The sequence below is a fragment of the Mesoplodon bidens genome (genome assembly GCF_964165515.1).
Source record: "Mesoplodon bidens genome assembly, chromosome: 11".
NCBI lineage: Eukaryota > Metazoa > Chordata > Mammalia > Artiodactyla > Ziphiidae > Mesoplodon > Mesoplodon bidens.
The window spans coordinates 30,203,503-30,223,062 of NC_138167.1; the positions used below are offsets into that span (position 1 = coordinate 30,203,503).

General features: G+C 33.7%; 1 protein-coding gene across 7 annotated transcripts in view; it reads right to left on the reverse strand.

The window, feature by feature from the left end:
* Positions 1-19,560, reverse strand: part of CNOT2 (CCR4-NOT transcription complex subunit 2) — a gene marked incomplete at its 5' end in the record, with an annotated part of 114,047 nt that overhangs the window by 30,503 nt on the left and 63,984 nt on the right. For 6 of the 7 annotated variants that reach the window (XM_081250101.1, XM_081250100.1, XM_081250099.1 and 3 more), the window contains 2 exons: positions 4,142-4,208; positions 14,212-14,334. In XM_081250101.1, coding sequence (XP_081106227.1) covers positions 4,142-4,208; positions 14,212-14,334 — 190 coding nt within the window. Of the gene's footprint in view, positions 1-4,141; positions 4,209-14,211; positions 14,335-19,560 lie in introns of those variants that run through there. The other variant, XM_081250105.1, reaches the window with a different exon arrangement.

The following is a 19,560-nucleotide window of genomic DNA, read 5'->3' on the forward strand; positions in this document are numbered from 1 at the left end:
AAGGTAAGATAAAATGAGATAGTCCAATGAAGTAATAATGGTTTTCACCTATAAATAGTTGTTTTCTGGGGGAAAAGAGTATGTTATAGCTGCGTTCTTGAACTTAAAAAGTAGCAAATATCTTGAGATAGATTCCATAAAATTGTGAAGATTTGTATTTCTTGGCTGAAACCAATGTAACAGCCTAATAGATTTCCCTTGTCTTGATAAAGCAAACCACTCAAAAATTTATCCCATGCTGTAGATTTTGTTCCCACTACTGAAACAACCTTACTCATGGTCTCTTCAAGGGCAATGTCAAACATGACCTCATCTGTAAATCCTGTCCTGATCATTTAAGGTATGTGATTACTCCTACCTTTCAAGTATCCAGAAAACTCTGTACTTCTGCCTCTATTTTGTAGGAAAATAACTTGTGTATTTATCCTACTAGATTATATATAAGGACCATATCTTGTTCATCATGCATTCAACAAACATTCAGTGAGTGCCTATCGTGTACAGAGTATTGAGGATACAAAGGCAATGAAGATGTGCAATAAATAAACGCAGCAACACCGAAGGCATATATACACTGTACAGAGATGGCATAAAAGAGAATGCTCTCTTCTACAACACATCTGCAGTCTCTAGCATGATGTAATATATATGGTAGGCACTCAAAAATATCTGTTAAACTCAATTCCTACCTCCTTTTTGAACCTTTCCCATACCACTGTAGCTTACTGTGCTTTTCTCTCCAATCTGCAAGTCTGTCCATATCATTCAACATGATGCCTTTTACTCTATGGTATTTAACACTTTGCATATAAATATGTCTTGACCTCCCCAACTATAAAATGCTTCTAGAGAGCAAGAACTCCCAGGGCATTCATTATTAATTCAAGTATCTGTTAAATAATCCTATTTCCTAAAAGCTACCAAAATGTGTCATATGCCTAACTATACTGTCAACAGTATTATTTCTGAACCATTCCACCTGTGCTCTGGCTCTCCACAAAACAAGTAGCTTTCATATATGTATTCTTAAAATAGGAGGTCAAAGGGATGTTGTTGAAAGCATAAGGCTATGCCACTGCTTTAAAGCCAGGAGTCCGGATACCAGAAAGAGAAGTTTATTTCCTTTCCCAGCTAGTGGTCTGGGTCCTCTGAGAATTCAGACACAAATGTATATAATGGATTCATGCAGACAGCTAGTTAACCTATGTGGCTAGATTATAGGCATATAAGAAGTACTCCTTTTTCTCAAATCCTCCAAGGCCCTAAATCCTGTTGGTAAGAAAGAAAAAGTCACACCAACGATACTACCACTTAATTTCAATGCATTGACTATCCAGGGGAAATTAATTCCTGGCTCCCTGTTCATTCCCATCTAGTACACACTTCAGGGAGCCCAGGGGTCTTTAAACCTAGACAGTGTACTTAAGATCTTACGCACAAGTAGAGAACAAGTAGAGAACATCATGCAACTTGAATACAAGATTCCATTCACCAGCTTCTACAGTTACCACTTGATGCACAGTAGTCACATAAACCCTTGGATGAAAAGTTACATATTTGGATACAACTATACTGTACTAGAACCCATGATCACACAAGCTCCTAATCCAGCATTTTCTGGGTACCCTTGTGTACTATACAATCACTTCCACCCAAATCCGGCGAAAAGTCACTTTAAGCAGCTCTGTATCCATTCCAAGAGGAATTCCTTCCCTTGTTTTAAACTCAGTGAGTCTCAGTTTTGAAGAGGGCACTCTTCCTTCTCCACCTCTAATCTCTCTGATCATCAAGAACACAAAACAGATAGTAAACCTCCATTTTAATGGCTCAAATTCCTACTGAACTTTGCCAATCTGAATACAGAGTTAATGGTGGTACTCAATACACTTGCGGGGCAAAAGAACTTTGTAATATCAAGCCCAATGCACAATTAAAGTTAGCTGCCATAAGAATACCATCATGAATCTATTCCCACCTACTTATTCTATCTCCCCATCCTTTATTAAATAAGGTCAGCCCCTCAAGTTTTATCTTTCTGACTTACTTATACTACCAAAGCCCTGACCCTCAAGTCCTACATGGTAGCTGGTGTTCTCCTCTCTGAGAAGGTGTGTGTTCAGACTACTTACAAGCTGAAAGACTTATCTGGCCCTGTCAGGTCTATCCTAACAGACAGAGACTAGGAATTCAGGCTCTGTTTTATTTTATTTTATTTTACTAGTTGTAGCTTCTAGATCTGTGCACTAGAAAGGAATAATTGTACCCTGACTTGAGACATTTCAGTTTCAGTTGATCTAAGGTTCATTAAAAAAAATAATACCTACAATGTCAGTTAAAAGAGTGAGCCATGAATTGAAAATGCTGGTTCATCAATGCTACAATAATAAAGCCATTTATTATACTAAACTTCAACAGGAAATATTTGTCATATGTAACTTCTTTTTAAATTACTAAGTACCTTAAAATACTTTTCCTAATGAAAATAACTTTGCTCATTTATTAATCTTTGTATATCCTTAACCATCAGCACAATCATGTACACAAATTAAATCAATAAATGTCTACCTTACCAATGAAATAACCATATTCCAAACCTAATCCATTCTATAACTTAGCCCAATTATAACTTCACATTTGTAGGTTAAAAAAATTAGATCAGATTTTCAAAGACCATATAGCTGATTATATTGTAAAATAATTGCTATTCTCCTTCATTAAATAACCTTGGATTCTCAGATATAACTTTTCTCTATTCCATTATCTACTTTCTGCTGTGATAAATTGTGGGCTTTAAAAAGAAAGCAATGTAAGTTCTTTGCAGTTTCTCTATAGAAATAAAGGGTAGCTTTAAAATTTAACTAGATATTTCGAATGTAAGGGTTACCAGAAAGGTGAAAGTAGTAGGCTTCAAACAAAAACAGTCCAAACGAAACAAACTGCTAGCTAATAATATTCCCTCAATAACTAGAATGAACATTTGCTGATAAATAAGCAACATCTTTTTTGTGTAATAAAAGGCTTAAAAATGTTTTCTACTTAACTAGAGGAAAACTAGTATCTGTAATTAATAATTTTCCTTACTAATTCTGTACTAACAAAATTGTGTTTCATAGCAAAAAGAATGCCACAAGAGGTAGAGAAAAGAAATAGATGGAAACTATATTTGTCTAACAAAGTAAGTTTTTTCCCCTTACTAAATTTCAAAATAAAATTGAAGGGTAAAGTGGTATGACAAACTACTCTTGTATCTATCAAAACTTTGCCTTTTATTATACTGGGAAAGACTTACAAATCACATAACTGATTTTTATTTGAAGCTGGTTAAATTATTTGGTCATCAGATTGTCTGCTTCAGTTACCCTATTATTCTGTAATCTTTGATGGGAATTTACATCCCTTTTAACACTTCCCTCCCACTACAGAGATGAGAGATCAGCAGTCTCTGACATTAAAAGATATGACAAATCTTATTAATATATAAAAGTTTGGAAAATTAATTTAAAAAAGGGAAAATTTTATAATTTAGTTTTATAAAAATTATGTCATAATAATAGTTAACATTTATTGAGCGCTTACTATGCGCCAGGCACTGTGCTGAGAGCTATAAAAGTATTACAACACATAAAAGAAATAAAATCTCGTATATGGAAAAAGCTTTGAACTGTTAGTCAAAAACAGAGATTGTATACCCAGACTGAGCCAAAGTAAAAGAAGTATTTGCTAAACAAAGAGAACATTTCACAAACTGCTAGGTAATGGGCTTACATTAATAAGACCAAAAAACACAAACAAAACAACCTACTTAACTGACCAATCAAAAACCTTTAACTTCCTCCAACTGAAAACATAGAGAATGTCTATTTTTAATTAGTTTAGCATATCTTCTTCAAAAATACTGCAAAGGAACATACACATACAAAAGATGAAGAAATAAATTTTGATCTACCCTGTATCCAAATAATTTTGAATTAGAAAGGTCTGAAATAATGAGGTTTTCTGCTAAGTAAAATAAGAAAAACTGAAAATTAAATATCTTTCCTTTTAAACCCTAGAATAAACCCACAAGGGCAGCATTATTCTTTATTTGGTAGTTATTTTTTTCTTTAAATAAAGTATCCCAGAATAAATACAAAATTCTTACTTTGTTGCCCGTATAAACTTGCCCCAAACTGAGACAGCTGACCTGATGTAGATGGTGATGCCAGCATCTAGAAACAAATTAATTATATTAGAGCATAAAGAAAGTACACAGAACATTGCACTGACATTTTACAAATCTGTACAACATATCATAATATGTGAGAATCAAATCCATATTTCCCAATCTTCAGAAAAACAAAAACAAACACTGCATAATCAATTTCATGTTACTTAAGCACGTATCACAATGGCATGACATCAAACTATGCAAATAAAATTAATTTTTGATCACTGCAAAGTTTTTTTTCCCCCAGTTACTCTAAATGAAACTATGACAGCATCATTACCTCACTTTAACAAAAAGCAAACTGGGCTAACAAATACATGGAGACAGTACTTCAAAAAGTCTAAATTTAAGTAAAATTACTTGATTCTTAAATAATATATTAAGCTAAATTCTAACTTCAGTTTATTAAAGTTGAAAATAAAATTACCTAAATAGAAAAGTTTTGTATTTTGTTAATAGTTACTGATTTTTATATAGAAATGTGTGTCAAATGGGTAGAAAAATCTAATAAACATACACACAACCAGGTACGTGGAGAGGTGATACAGTACCAAAGGACAAACCCAAAATACTTACAAATATGTATAGACATGGTATATAATGTACATTGCATGTACATTCATGGCACTTGTGTACAATGCCTTTCAATTTTTTGCATCATCTTTTTTTCCTAGAATAAAAATTCTTTGAAGCCATGTTATATTCATTTTTTACTTCTTCATAGAGACTAGCACTGTATGTGGCAGTGCTATAAAAAACTAGATACTTAAACTGAGTAAATGAAAATGTGTACGTGTAAGTGCATGTCTGTGTATTCCCTGACTTATATTAAGCAACCATCAAAACACCATAATTAAATAAGACGAGCTATGTCATCAAAAGGGTTATAATCTAGTGGAAGGACAGAATGAATTATACAACTAATTATGTTCCAAGGCACAGTGTGGTAAGTGCTCTTAAGGAAGTATAAAGTATCACTGGAGGAAGATATTTCTAAAAAAGGGTGAGGTAACAGGAATACTTTGTAGAATGGTAACATCTGATGTGGGTACAGATGAGGGGTTTTCCAGTGTGAGAATATGCAGTGAGTGCGATAAAAGTTAGTGACATGATTAGAATACAAACAAAATAAGAAACATCAGTGAGTGAACAACAGGGTAATTAGGGAAGGGAGATAAGGCCTACCCTACGCACACTGGGGAATAGAAGAATGGGAAATAAAACAGTGATGGGACCAGATGCAAAAGATCTTCTTAAATGTTATGCAAAGATGGCTACTAACTATGGCGATAAAGAGAAAATATAATTTTAAGCCAGGAAGTGACATGATCAAACGGTGCTTTGGTAAGATAATTCCAACAGCAAAACTGGATGGAAATGGTAAGATACTAAGCTAGAACAGGAGAACTGCGACTACGAAGGAGTCCTATTGAAATGGTTGAGATATAGGGGAAAAGAGATGGGTGGAGAATCACCAGACAGGGAACTATCAGAGGCCCCTCTGATTTCCAGTGAAGAACTGGGCTGACATTGACTGCAGTAGGAAAGCCAGGGGGAAAAATATTTAAACAGTAGAGGTTTATACAATACACATTTCATGCTATTTTCATGTCAAAATTCTAAATTGTTTTAATTATTCTGAAATTCACAGAAGTTTTTATACAACAGTAGCTTTAAACTAATGACATACACCAGACTCTTCTGGGGTTGGGCTAAGTTACTACTCTAAACACAGCAGTATTTAAATATAGTAACAAATTTTCTAAAAAAGCATCAAACCTTATAAATATTCCTTCTGAAATCTGGAGGGTATACAATATAAACAGTTAAACTGAAAGAATTCGCATTTTATGCCTGACCAAGTTCTTCTGTTAGGTACAATTATCGTTACTATTACCACATAACCACAAATATTTTAAGCACATTAAAGGTTCATTTCTAAATTGCAAGAACAAGATCAAAGAACATATGTAACATACAATGAAGCTTTAGTTGGTGACAGAAGGTAAAATGTTTATAATAAAATGCCTTAACAATCATGGTTTTCTGTTAACAATCATGATTTTCTGATGCCTTAACAATCATGATTTCCTGTTATCATTATAAGCTATAAACAAAAGTAAAGGAGTATAGTTTCCAAAGGCTTCACATAAAAGATGCTGGCCAGCATGAATCCGTGACTTAGAATGATCCATAATGTGAACATTCTAGAATGGACCACTAAAAATTTTACTTTTCCTAGAAATGTGTATGTTTATTGAGCACATAACTCCAAAGAACAGACATTTTATAGTCTACTTTCTCACAAGGGTTATACATCCACAAATGAGTTAATAGGTATGCCAAAATATCACTCCTCTCAGCACTGGGAGATAAAGTAGAGAAGACGACACAACATGAAGGTAAAGGGGGAATGGCACCCTGGGCCAAATATTTGAGTCGAAGAGCAGCAGGGTGACCCATTTACCAGTGTGACATATTAAATATTATAATTTTCTCTATGTGTGAGTACATAAAGAAGGTTAGTAAACAATGCTTTACAGAAACATGAAAGCAATCTGTTTAATGGTTTATAATCTTCACAACACCCAAGTAAAATAAGCAATGATCAGCTATACAAACCAATGTTAAAATGACTGCTTCAAAATGTGTCAAAAATGCAAATATATAATTTCTTATAAAATCAATCCTAGCAGTATGTATTTTTAAACTCTGAAAGCATGCTTCATGAAATATATCAGTGCTAAAAATGGATTTTAAAACGGATTTAACATACAATGAAGGAATATGGGGTAGAAACGCTATTTATAAGCGCAAAGAAAATACACAAGAAATGTACTCTGGCACAGAAATAACTATAATTAACAGATGATAGAAAATTTATATAATTTTTTAACTGCTGAAAGTTAATTGTATAAAGGTAAATTTCTTAGAAAAATATAGAACTTTAGATCAAGAGACATATTAGAGTAGGGAATATAAGCATAAGTGGAAAGAGCCTGGCTTTGAGTCAGAAAAAAATCTAAGTTTGAATCCTGATTCTGCCTCTTACCTATGGGAGAGCCGAGCCTCTGTTTCCTTCCTGTAAGATGGAAATAACACTACCTACCTTATAGAGTTGAAGTGAAGATTAAATAAGATATACACATATTAAGTGTTCAATAAATGGTAGCAGCTGCTGCTAGTAATCTAAACTTCCTCCCAATTCAGGAATCTCATTAATAGCAATCAGAGGGGCAGCCTTCCGGGAATTTATTGAATAGTACCCTAATTTTATATTCATTTTTGCTTAAGAAGCTAAAGAAAGAAGTTTATCAAATGAATTCTAGATAAAATAGGGAGCAGAACTTGTGTTCTTAGAGGGGGAAAATAGTAGAAAAAGATTAAATGTCACACAATCAGTAGAATGCTGAAACCAATAAGCAGGTTACTGTGTTCCCAGTCTAAAACCATTATCACAACTATATTCTTCCTCATTTCTCAAACAGTCTATAATACAACACTTCATTCAAACAACAGTACAAACCAGGAAGCAACTAGAAGAAACAGTAATGTAATACAAGTTATTTTCCTGACTCAACAAAGAGCTCCTTTATCCTTTTGCTTAATATACAGAATATCAAGGAAATCAACAAGTTAGAAACTGTATTTCTAAAATTATTTCCACTGTTACTAGATATAATTCTGAAATCCATGACCAAAAAAACTCTAAAATTATATTGTTTTACAAAATGTATATTTGAAAAACTTAATAATAGGCCAATCTGGCTCCTTCCAGCAATCCATAACAGGAAAGAAGTGTTAATTATTCTATCCCCCTCACGCTTTCCAATAGTGATCACCTCTCACAATTATTCCCACCAATAAAATGTACCTTCAATCACAAAACCTATTTCAAGAAACATTAAAATCAGTATGGTCAAGAAATAATTTTCTACATAAAAAATGACTTCAAAATGCAACAAAGTTTTATTAAATAAAAATGCCCTGACCACAAAAGCAATTTTAAAATGAAATATATGTTTTTAAGTGTTCCTTAAAAATTCATTGTACAATATATTTAAAGGTATGGTGATAATATAATTCCTAGCATTCTGTTATTTATTCCAGGATGAAAACAACAAAGAAATATGATTTTGACTATATCATATCTCAAACAGAAAAAACAAAGAAAGAAAGTTTTAAATCTACATAGAATCTGAAAAACATTTAAAAATTAAAAACAGTATGGTTAAAAAAATAAAAAACCACTGAAGTCAGAATGAAATCTAGTAAACAAAAAGAAAGACTATTAGAAGATAATATATTAAAAAGACCAAAAGAAGAAAGGGACAAGAGAGGAAGCAGGCAGAAAAACAAAATAGTCAATAAGTCATAGGACCTGGTAGCTTATGAATCAGAAATCAATAACAAATTATGAGTTTACCAGATATTTCAAGTAATTTTGATTAAAACATTAAGTTTTCAAAAATAACATTTTCAGAAAGTGTAATATATGCTGAAATAGTCAATGTAATTAATTCCTATAGAACATTTAACATTCAAAACATACTAAAGAAAGTATGGCAAGGAAGATCTCTATATTATATTGTCTGAATCTTAGGTTAGAGCCAAAGCACAAATTTAAAGGCATATTAAAGGCTCTTAATATGCATTGCTAAACTGTTTGTCTACAAAGTTTGTATTAATTATGCTTCCACAGCAGTTACTTCAATGTTCCCTCACAGATAATGGCTACTCTTCCACTTAAAAACAAAAACCAAAAAACCAAACAACAACAAAAACCCTCTTTGCTAGTATGAGAGGAATAAAATGGTATTTTCTGACTATGATTTTTTATGATTGTTATTACTGGATGAAAACTTTTATTATTTATGTAGATGTATCAAAATTTGTTATACCTTTTAAGTATATCATTTTAACTCCCTTTTATAAATAGGCTTTTATCTTTAAAATACAGAGTTTGAAGATTATTTAAATGGCAATGAATTTAAGAAATTTTAGAACACTGCCTTCAAATCATTTGACATTTAATTCTAATTTCTTTAAAGTCTGATTTATTTACATTTAACTCTATTAGGTTATTGTTGCCATATAAAATTGACATACTTATATACATTCAAATTAAAAGTTTTAAAGGTTATTTTTGAATTTTTTAGGTAAACAATCGTATCTGCAAATATTAATTTTGTTACTTTCAATATCAACTCATTTCCTTCCCTTTCTCTAACAAAAAGACTCAGTAAGAGCCCACTATCTCCTACACCTTATAATAAGTTCTAAGAACACAGCAGTAAACTAGAGAGGCAAGGTCCTTGCCTTTGTTAAACTTAAATTCTAGTGGAGGAGACAGGAGAATACATAATTAATAAATACATACTTCAGGAAGAGATAGTTGCTGTAACTGTTAAAATGCAAGAAAGAAGTTAGGATATAGTAGTAGTAGTACTGATAGTATATACAAGGCTACTTAGGAAAAGAGTGATCAGAAAGGCTTCTCGGTAAGATAGATTAACAGATACCTGGATGTAGTGAGAGAGAATACCATGTGAAGATCTGAAAAAACTAAGCGCAAGGTCCTGAGACAGAAACAAATTCAACGAGCTAGAGAGTCAGCCAGGATGACTCTCTATGTAGTTAAACACTAATCATGAGGAGGACAATAATGGTGATAGAAGGTATCCTTATTTTATACTAGATTTTAACAAAATATTTATTATAAATTGGCCTGAGAGAAATCCTAGTTGCCATAATTGCTGTAGGCTAACACAAGTATGAAAGTTAGGTACAAGTTCAAAATGGTTGCCATTTGTCAAAACAAGGAAGTAGTCTACTCTAATCAGTTTCATGAGTTTTTTTTTTTAAGTAAGGATAGGTGCTACATTTCATGTCTTTACAGCACATATTAAAACAAGGGAAAAGATGCTACCACAAGTTTGTGTGTCTAAAATAATCATGCTTAAGAATCACCAAATGAGTGCAACAAAGGCTCAAAAGACTAGAAAATACGTTAGCAATCAAAATACAGATATAATTTTTAAGAAAACCCTAAAATTGCTTAGATTATACCGCCCCCAAAGAGTTGTCTATTGTGTCTTATATGAATGTTTTTCATTTTCTATGTCTCTAAAAAAAGATTATAATTAAAAACAAATAATTAAAAATCGCACAACTACATGATACAGGAACTATCAGTATCCAAGCTTTACATATAGATAAGGAAACCAAGGAAGAGGTCATATAACTTGCCCAAAGCCACAGAGCTAATAAGTGACAGCGCTAAGATTCAAAAAAGGAAAAGGGAAAGAAAGGGAGACATCAAGCCCACATCTGCCTATGATTTACTTAATCTTGTGAAAACATTTAAGTAATATATCTGTAATATTTATATGACTTTTACACCTCAAAAACAGCAAATTCAGCATTCTTTTGAAAGACACATACATGTACAGGCATCTCTTGAAGTAAAAGGCCTTGGAAAATATGAAGTAGCCCTAAAGAAATACTTAGCAATTTAATCAGCACACAATCTTATAAAGAACAGTTTACCAAATACTTCTACAACCATGCATATGATGAAGAAACAATTAACGTTTTATGCTCTGTGGTTAGGGTAAATCAGGAATTGGTTAGGTTTTGGGGGTCTTTTTGCTTTTGGGGTTTTTTTTTTTTTGGATAGTTGGCTTAAAGATTCACTCAACTACTGGCCAGTTTTCCTTTATCATAAATTACAATTTAAAATAATTTTCTCACTGTTGCCAGGAAGAAAAAGAATACAAAATTATCCCAGTCATTTATTTATTATGTTTACATTTTTTCTCTTCAAAAGCCTTATAAAGCACAAAATAATCATTATCTGCAGATGATATACATAACTACTGAAAAAACCAAAAGAATCAATGGCATAATGTTATTATTATTCATTATAGTAGCAACATTTAATATTTACTATTTGGTCTTCTATAAGTTTTGCATACAGTTATCATTCAGTCCTTAAAACCACCACCCATTAGACATGTACTATTTTTCTTATTTTATAGATGAGAAAACTGAGACATACAGAGACTGAGTAACCTGCCCAAGGACACAGCTAGTAAACCCTGTGACTGAGATATAAACTCATTAAATAGAATGTCCAGAGCCCATACTCCCAATCAACAAAAACTAATAAAAAGAGTTTTGTAAGGTAGTTGGTTATAAAATAAATATATACACATATGAACTATTTCATATATCAGTAAAAACCAATTAGAAAAATGTAATGAAAACGGCAACCATAAAACGCTACTTCTTAAACGGCATAAAGAACAGAAATAGAAGAGAGACACACTCTTCTGAAAGAAGGTAAACATCAGTATAAATGTTCAACAGTCAAAAACATTTTTGTAAAGGATGTGAAAGACCTTACCTGACTAAGATGTGAAAATTGCCTATAAAGCTACAGCTATTCAACTATGTTGTAGTTCTTCCAAAGAATCAATATGATATACAGAGCAAGAGTTAAGAAACAGGCCAAAAAAATCAGACATTAGTATATATAAGGGAGAATTCCAATTAGCCATAAATGAATGGTCTAACTCAGGGGTGTGCAATTTACTGAATGCAGGCCAAATCCAGCACACTGCTTATATTTGTAGGGTGCGTAAATTAAGAATGGTTTTTCACATTTTAAATGGTTATATAAATACCTACATATTATCCTTTATTTAGCCTCTTGGCCCACAAAGTCTAAAATATTTACTATCTGGTTCTTTATGGAAAAGTCTTCTAACCTGTGATCTAAACTATAAAAAAAGTGTTGGGACAACTGGATACCAGATAACCTTATGGGGGTGGGGGGGTGGCACGAGGAAGGTAATCTGGCACCACAAAATTCATACCTTAATCCAAAACACACTTCTAATGAATGTAAGTTATATGTGTAGAATTAAGCACAAAAGTGCTAGAAGAAAGTAGGTGGGGAAAGTCTTCCTAGGTATGATCTCAAAAACTGAAAACATTAAAACCAAAAAACCCACACAAAACCGATGAGTCAAATTCAATAAAAATGATAAATATTTTTATATTAAAAAAACCTGAAAGCAAAAAACTGAAAAACTATTTATGACAAGAGGTTATTAACCTTAATATATGGAAAGCTCTGACAAATAAACAAGACTTATCATCTTAATAGAGAAATAGAAAATGGCACAAAAACAGTAATCCATAAAGGAAGAAATAAAAATGGCCAACTACACGAAAAAGACACATTGCCCTGTGTGTGTGTGTGTGTGTGTGTGTGTAAATTAAGCAATGTTTTACTGCACATTAAAACAGTAAGTTTCTTTTGTCTATCTGTAAAAACTTAAATAGCTGGTATTCTCAAGGGCACAGAGAGTGCTGATGAGAGTAAAAATTGGTACAAACTTTCTAGTGAAAGACATGTCAATATGGCCCAGAGATTTAACTACAAATATATTTTTAAATACAAATATGTGGAATATAGAATCAAAATTTTAGCCGTAAATTATTCCCGACTAGCATTATTGGTAATTTTTCCCTTCCCTGACCCCACGCATATTTTCTAAAGTTTGTGCAATACCCCTTACTATTCTGTAATGAAAAAAGTATCAGCAACACAGAAATTTATAAGTAGCTACTATATTATTATTCCCATTTTCAGATGAGAAAACTGAGGCTTGGAGAAGTTCTTGCTAATAGGCAAAGCCAAGATCCAAACCCATATCTGTCCTGTTTTAGAGCCCAAATTCTTAATCTCCATGTCTTACTACCTTATTAATTAATTTAAAAAAAGTTTTGTGAAGCAAATCATTCTGTTATTTCTGTGACAATTAACCTGGAATAGTAACCAACATAGGTATATGACTGTGTGTAATAATTCTGACTAAAAAATTCTGACATATAATACAGTATTTCTGTTCCCTAGAAGACAGACATCTCTGTCATTCATTCTCTGCACATACTTTTTTAAGAATTTCAGTTTGAAAGCTTTATATCTTCCTGATAAGAATGAATGCTTTTCATCAATAAGTAATATTCCACTACCATTTTTGCACCAATCTTAACTTTACAATCACAGTAACACACATGCAGATTAGTTTCTGCAGTGATGCTACCGGAAAGACATCCCAAATTATTTAACTATAACATCAAATATTAACCTTAGAAATTTATGTAAAAAATAATTCAGTTATAATTTATATCAAATAGCAAATAGCTAGAAAGGCGGTAAGATAACAGAAAATTAATTAGATGACATTATTCTGTCAGCTATTCAACTGCACAAGAAAGCCACCAAACACAAAATTTGAAAAGAGTCCTAATAATGCACTTGATAGTTTGCTGCCAAAATGACACAATTTCCAAATAAAAATAAAGGGGAATAACACCAAAACAGGAAAACAAAACAAAACAAAACCCCACCAAATTCTAACTTAAACCTTGAGTAAGCCTATTTGTGAAATTCTAAGACACAGGAAGTAATTTACTAATGATCAACTTTAATGAAAAATGATGGCAGGGCTTCCCTGGTGGCGCAGTGGTTGAGAGTCCGCCTGCCGATGCAGGGGACACGGGTTCGTGCCCCGGTCCGGGAAGATCCCACGTGCCGCAGAGCAGCCGGGCCCGAGAGCCTTGGCTGCTGAGCCTGCGCGTCTGGAGCCTGTGCTCCGCAACGGGAGAGGCTACAACAGTGAGAGGCCCGCGTACCGCAAAAAAAAAAGATGGCATTTGTTACGAAACTTAGATTTTTTTTTTCCCATGTCTTTTGAGTACTTCCTACCACAGTATTACCATATCCCAACTTGAGAATCATACAACATTTTGTCTCCAATAAGAATGTAAGAAAGCTCATCATCTTTGTATCCCCAGGGCCTAGCACTATGCCTAAAACATAGTCACTCAACCAAAAGTGGTACTCTACAGTTCATATACTGCTTTTCAGGAATCAGAAAGAGACACAGACATATACTATCGAGTAAACACAGCTTAACTGGTTAACTTACATCTTTTTCTGACCGATGCGGAAACATAGAAGACTGGCTGTAGTACATGTTTTCGTCATGGTAGTCACTGTCGACCCCCTCTACAAACTTCTTTCTTGAAGCACCAAACATGCTGTTTGTCACCTAAACAAAAATATTACTTTTATCAAGAATAATGTTTTGGAAAATGTCAGGCTTTACCTTACTCCTATGTGGAACACATAAAATGAAGGGAGCATTGCTAAGATAAAGAAACAGATCAACTAAGAATTAATGATACAGGTGAGAAAGTCATAACAATGTAGTAGTAAATGTTTACTTTCAGGCCCTGAAATCAAGAGGAGAAACTTAAAGTCTGTCACATGCAATGATTCCAATTATTTTAAAAGAAAAAATATTACTTATTCTTGATAATTGGCAACCCAATATAATTTTCCCATACAAAGATTTTTTTAAAATTAAGTTTGGGTTTAATTATTCAAAAATTTCACATGCATCTTCAACATTAGTGTCTTTGTCATCGTTATACCTACTTTTTAAATTATGTTTTGCAGAGCATATCACCTTCACTTACAATCTAAGTTTACTGAGATATAGCACTTTTTGAGTCCATGTATAATGGCACACTGGAAATCTTATCTCAAGCCACAAGCTCTCACTCATGTAATAGTAGGATAATTTTTTCACTCATCATCCTGGTATAAATTTATGATCTCTACTACATAACCTGCTTACTCTTTTGCTTTTTAAGTCTTTACCATATCCAACACTAGTAATTTTGAGCCCTCATCAAGATAATTACTAAATCTGTGCTAATTTTTATTTTATTTTATTTTTTTTCCATAAGGTGACCTGTATAAAGCTTCCAAAACTATCAATTGACAGGTTATTTAATTAAGGTCAATGTGTCTTATCCCTAATAGTACTCTGCAGTTCAAAGTAAACTGAAATGTCACAATAGGAGAGATCTGTAAAGACTAGAATACACAGTGACTATATTTTTTCACACAAAAAAAATGGGGAAAACTCATCAAATTTGACATTCGTCTGGTACACTCATTATGAATAAGGGTATTTTCTTCCACTGTAAGAAAAAAGGAACTTTCTTTTACTTCTCATTTCAAAATGAAACACTGTAGTTACTGCTGTTAATCAGTAGACATGGTGAATTGGTATATTGCAGATTTTAAGGCCAAATTTGATGTGCAAGTTTGTTGAAAACACCCATGTTACTTAATAATTGCTTTATATTTTAAGTTCCTTATTAAATTTGTAAGAAACTCAAATATTTAAGTATTCTTCCTGTTGAAGTCTGAGAAAAAGCTATTCAGTTAAATATGAACACCAGTCTGAAGAGAACTTAACCACTGCTTTGCTGTATGTTTTTAGGCTATATATCTCTTTAGGTGTGAAATACAGAAAAATATTTTCAAGGATCTATTAATTTGTTAGAACATACGTTATCTTCTTTGGGCAGTGGATTCCCTGGTGAATCTCAGGCAAGTGCTTCTATAACTCGGAATGTAATTTTAGGGACTAGGTAGGATCCCTCATGCCTAGCCTCTAACCTCTTAAGTAGTCCCTAATAAGAAAGAGAGGTTTTTTAGTGAGTTTTATTTCAGAAAAGTAACAGTGGAAAAAAGCACTTTAGAGTCTGCAAATTAAGACTCTTTACACATGAGATTTTAAAGGTTTGTTTTGTAAAAGTTAAGGATACATTTAATTCTCTTTAAAGGACAATTACTACTGAGTTCTAATTCTAAAAAAGGATAAACATAGGAAAATGGCATGAAACTTGCAGAATTCACTAGAATTTCAGGAGCGTACCAAGACACCTCTCATCAAGTTTTACATACATAAGTTAAGTCAAATGGATGCAAAGTGAACTCTTAACAATTGTGACGTAACATTTATCATCAAAACCAATTACAGACTCTTAGAATCCTAAAATTGAAATTAATTGTACTGAATAAAAAAACTTCATTCTAATATAGTGCAAAGAGGTTACTGTTTTGAAAGCAAAACTAAACACGTGAAATGCCTCAGACAGAGGAAAACAGAAATGTTCTCCTTCATCAATACCAAATTTTCCCAGGCTCACTGTGTGTGTGCCAGAGGGAGGGAGAGAAAACACAAACATGTATAATTTCATTTTTGTTTTGTGTGCTTCAACACAGAAATTACACAACAGTGAAAATACTAATTATTTTTACATGACTTCAGCAAAAAAAAAAAAAAGAAAAGAGGTAAGAGTGTAATACTCTGCCTTCAAATGCAAGCCCCAGTCCCAGGGATGGGTACTGGTATGAAACAAAGAATTCTCTGATCCATGGCAAAATCAGAAAGAAAAAGGAAGACAACACAGTAGTTTTTCAAAAAAGCTAGTTTTGGGCTTCCCTGGTGGTGCAGTGGTTAAGAATCCACCTGCCAATGCAGGGGACACGGGTTTGAGCCCTGGTCTGGGAAGATCCCACATGCCATGGAGCAACTAAGCCCGTGCGCCACAACTATTGAGACTGCAATCTAGAGCCTGTGAGCCACAACTACTGAGCCCACGTGCCTACGGCCCGTGCACCTAGAGCCCGTGCTCTGCAACAAGAGAAGCCACCGCAATGAGAAGCCCGCACACCACAAGGAAGAGTGGCCCCCGCTTGCCGCAGCTAGAGAAAGCCAGCGCACAGCAACAAAGACCCAACTCAGCAACCCCCCCAAAAAAAGATAGTTTTATTTAATTTTAAAGGGTGTGTCCTGTATTCCATATAGAATGATGGAATGGAGTAGGAAAGTATTTTAGACTACCCAGGAAGGGTGAAACTAGGAAAGTAACAATGAAGCAGAGAAGTAAAGGAACTAACTAGCTAAGACAGACAGGAAGAGCAGTCAGTGCAAAGTGAACAACAAGGTCCTCAGTGGTGCGGCTCAAGCAGAATGAATTCAGTGGAAGATGGTAGGAACTAAAGTCCAAGATACTAGTGTGAGCAGATCATGTGCCTTGCAGGCCTGGGGAACTCTGGATTTTATTCTATGTGAAATGAGAAGTCAAGAGAGGATTTGGGGGAATTCCTTGGTGGTCCAGTAGTTAGGACTCGGTGCTTTCACTGCCGTGGGCCCAGGTTCAACACCTGGTCGGGGAACTAAGATCCCACAAGCTGCACAATGTGGTCAAAAAAAAAAAAAAAAGAGAGAGAGAGAGAATATGTGGGCAGTTTAAGTGACATAATTTGGCATATCTTATTTATGTATATATTTAATATGATTGTAGCTACTCTGTAAGGAATGGACAAAAGAGGGGACAAGAGTGGAAGCAGGGAAACAGGTTGGTGAGAGATAATGGTGGCTCAGGCTACAGTGGTAGTGGTAGGGGATATGTCAACACTGTACTGAAATATATTAAAATTATTGGTTATATCATATATATTAAAGTCAATTTGATAAACAGAAATTTTAGAAACTAATTTAAAAACAAAATCATACTTCATTCTACATTACATATAAAATTTGTTCAAATATTTGGTATATACAATTTGTCAGCCTTCTTCAAGCAAACATATACAGGGCTTGTATCAATTCTGTTAACTGACCACCTTCTCTCTCAACTCTCGTATCACATGTTTTAACAAAGGAGAAGTAAAAACTGAGATTTCACCAAGAAAAATACATGAAATATGTTGTACCAAAAGCAATGTTTCTTAAGTCTTTTTTGAATACAGATCTAAAACATGTAACTAAGACATTTTATATTTCCTTTGATTCCATAAGAACTAATCAGGAGATACACACACACACAGACACACACACACACGTTAGCTTACACTAATTCTATCAGCCTGACAACCCCCCCCCAAAAAAAGAGCTGGCCTCAAAATGTAGTAGAGAGGAATTAAACTGACAAGCAGAATGGAAGCACTAAGTTGGCTGGATTTTCCCAGTAAACACCTTCATTACTTAATTAGGACTAGCTATGAGGTTCCTAAGGTCTAACATTCTTAATATATAAATATAATATTTCAAAGCCAAATGCAGTAACTCAGAATACTCACAGAAGAATTCATAAAACCTCAAACTTGAGATAATCTTAACCAACAACTTCAAAGACGGATAAAGTGGTCCCTGATCCAGGTGGGATGAACGGTAATTACAAAAGGGAAGGAATAAGAGGCAAGGCCTGGAGCTTTTTAAATGGTCAAAGAAACAAAGTAAGAAACTTTACAAGTGAAACTTCAAAAATAAATTTAGATAGATAGATAAGTAGATAGATAGGTAGACAGATAGGAAAGGGTGGGTGAAAAATAGATCATATCCAAGGCAGGATGGGCGGTATTTAATCTTGCACAATTTTCCTTCAGCAAGACCTCTGGAGAGGAACTTACTCTAAAATCATTTATTGTCTATCATGCTGGCATGCTGGGCCAGGCATGGAATCCTATTCCCAGGGAACAGAAACACATCCCATGGCAGAGTGGTCCTTTTCCTGATAGCAAACAAATATAGTTTGATTTTGATATCTATCTCCAGTCTTAAGGTTCCAGCAGCATATTTTAAAGTGCTACTAGACATTTCTGTATGAGAGGTGCATTTTAATAAACTAAATCAGTAATATTTAAAACTGACTTTCCGAGTTACTTTCTCCTGTTCTGTTCTGCATATCATCATATTCTAACCTTTCTTCACAGTGGCTTTCACATTTGTTTTTTGCCATTCTACCTATCACCTTCTTAGTTTAAGCTATGGACTAGATTTTTTTTAGCCCTTTGACTGATCTCCCTTCACATTTCAGTGAACATGCTAAGGGTTTCCTATATGAATTATGCCAAAAACTGTGCTAATGAACACAAAAGCTGAGTAACAGCCCCAAGTCTTGAACAAGCTCACAGCTTAGCTAGGAGAAACACCTGTAAATAAACAATTACAGTATGAAAATCTGTACAGGTGTTTTGGGAACACAAATAAGGGAATATCTAACTCTATCTGAGGGAAACAACTGAAAAATCTTGTAAAGTAATATTTGAACAAATATTTAAAATTGTTAAAAAAATTTTTTTATTTTAAAAAAAGGAGAAGAGTGTAGGGTGGGAGATGAAGCAAACTTTGGCATAAGAAGCAGCAGGAATAAGTTCTCGGAAGTGAGAGAAAGCCCAGAAACACAAAACTTTTAATACAGCCAACAAGGAGGATATCTGGAAGGACAATGATAGGTGGTAAGGAAAAATAGGCTAAATTTCAATGCCAGGTTAAGAGGGCAAGGATATAGATGGGAAAGCCAGGTACAAAAATCTAGGTGAAGACTTCCCTCAACTAACACTTTACTATGATGTCATATTCATAACCACTAACCACTAACCATTCATAACCACTACAATGACTTTGTCA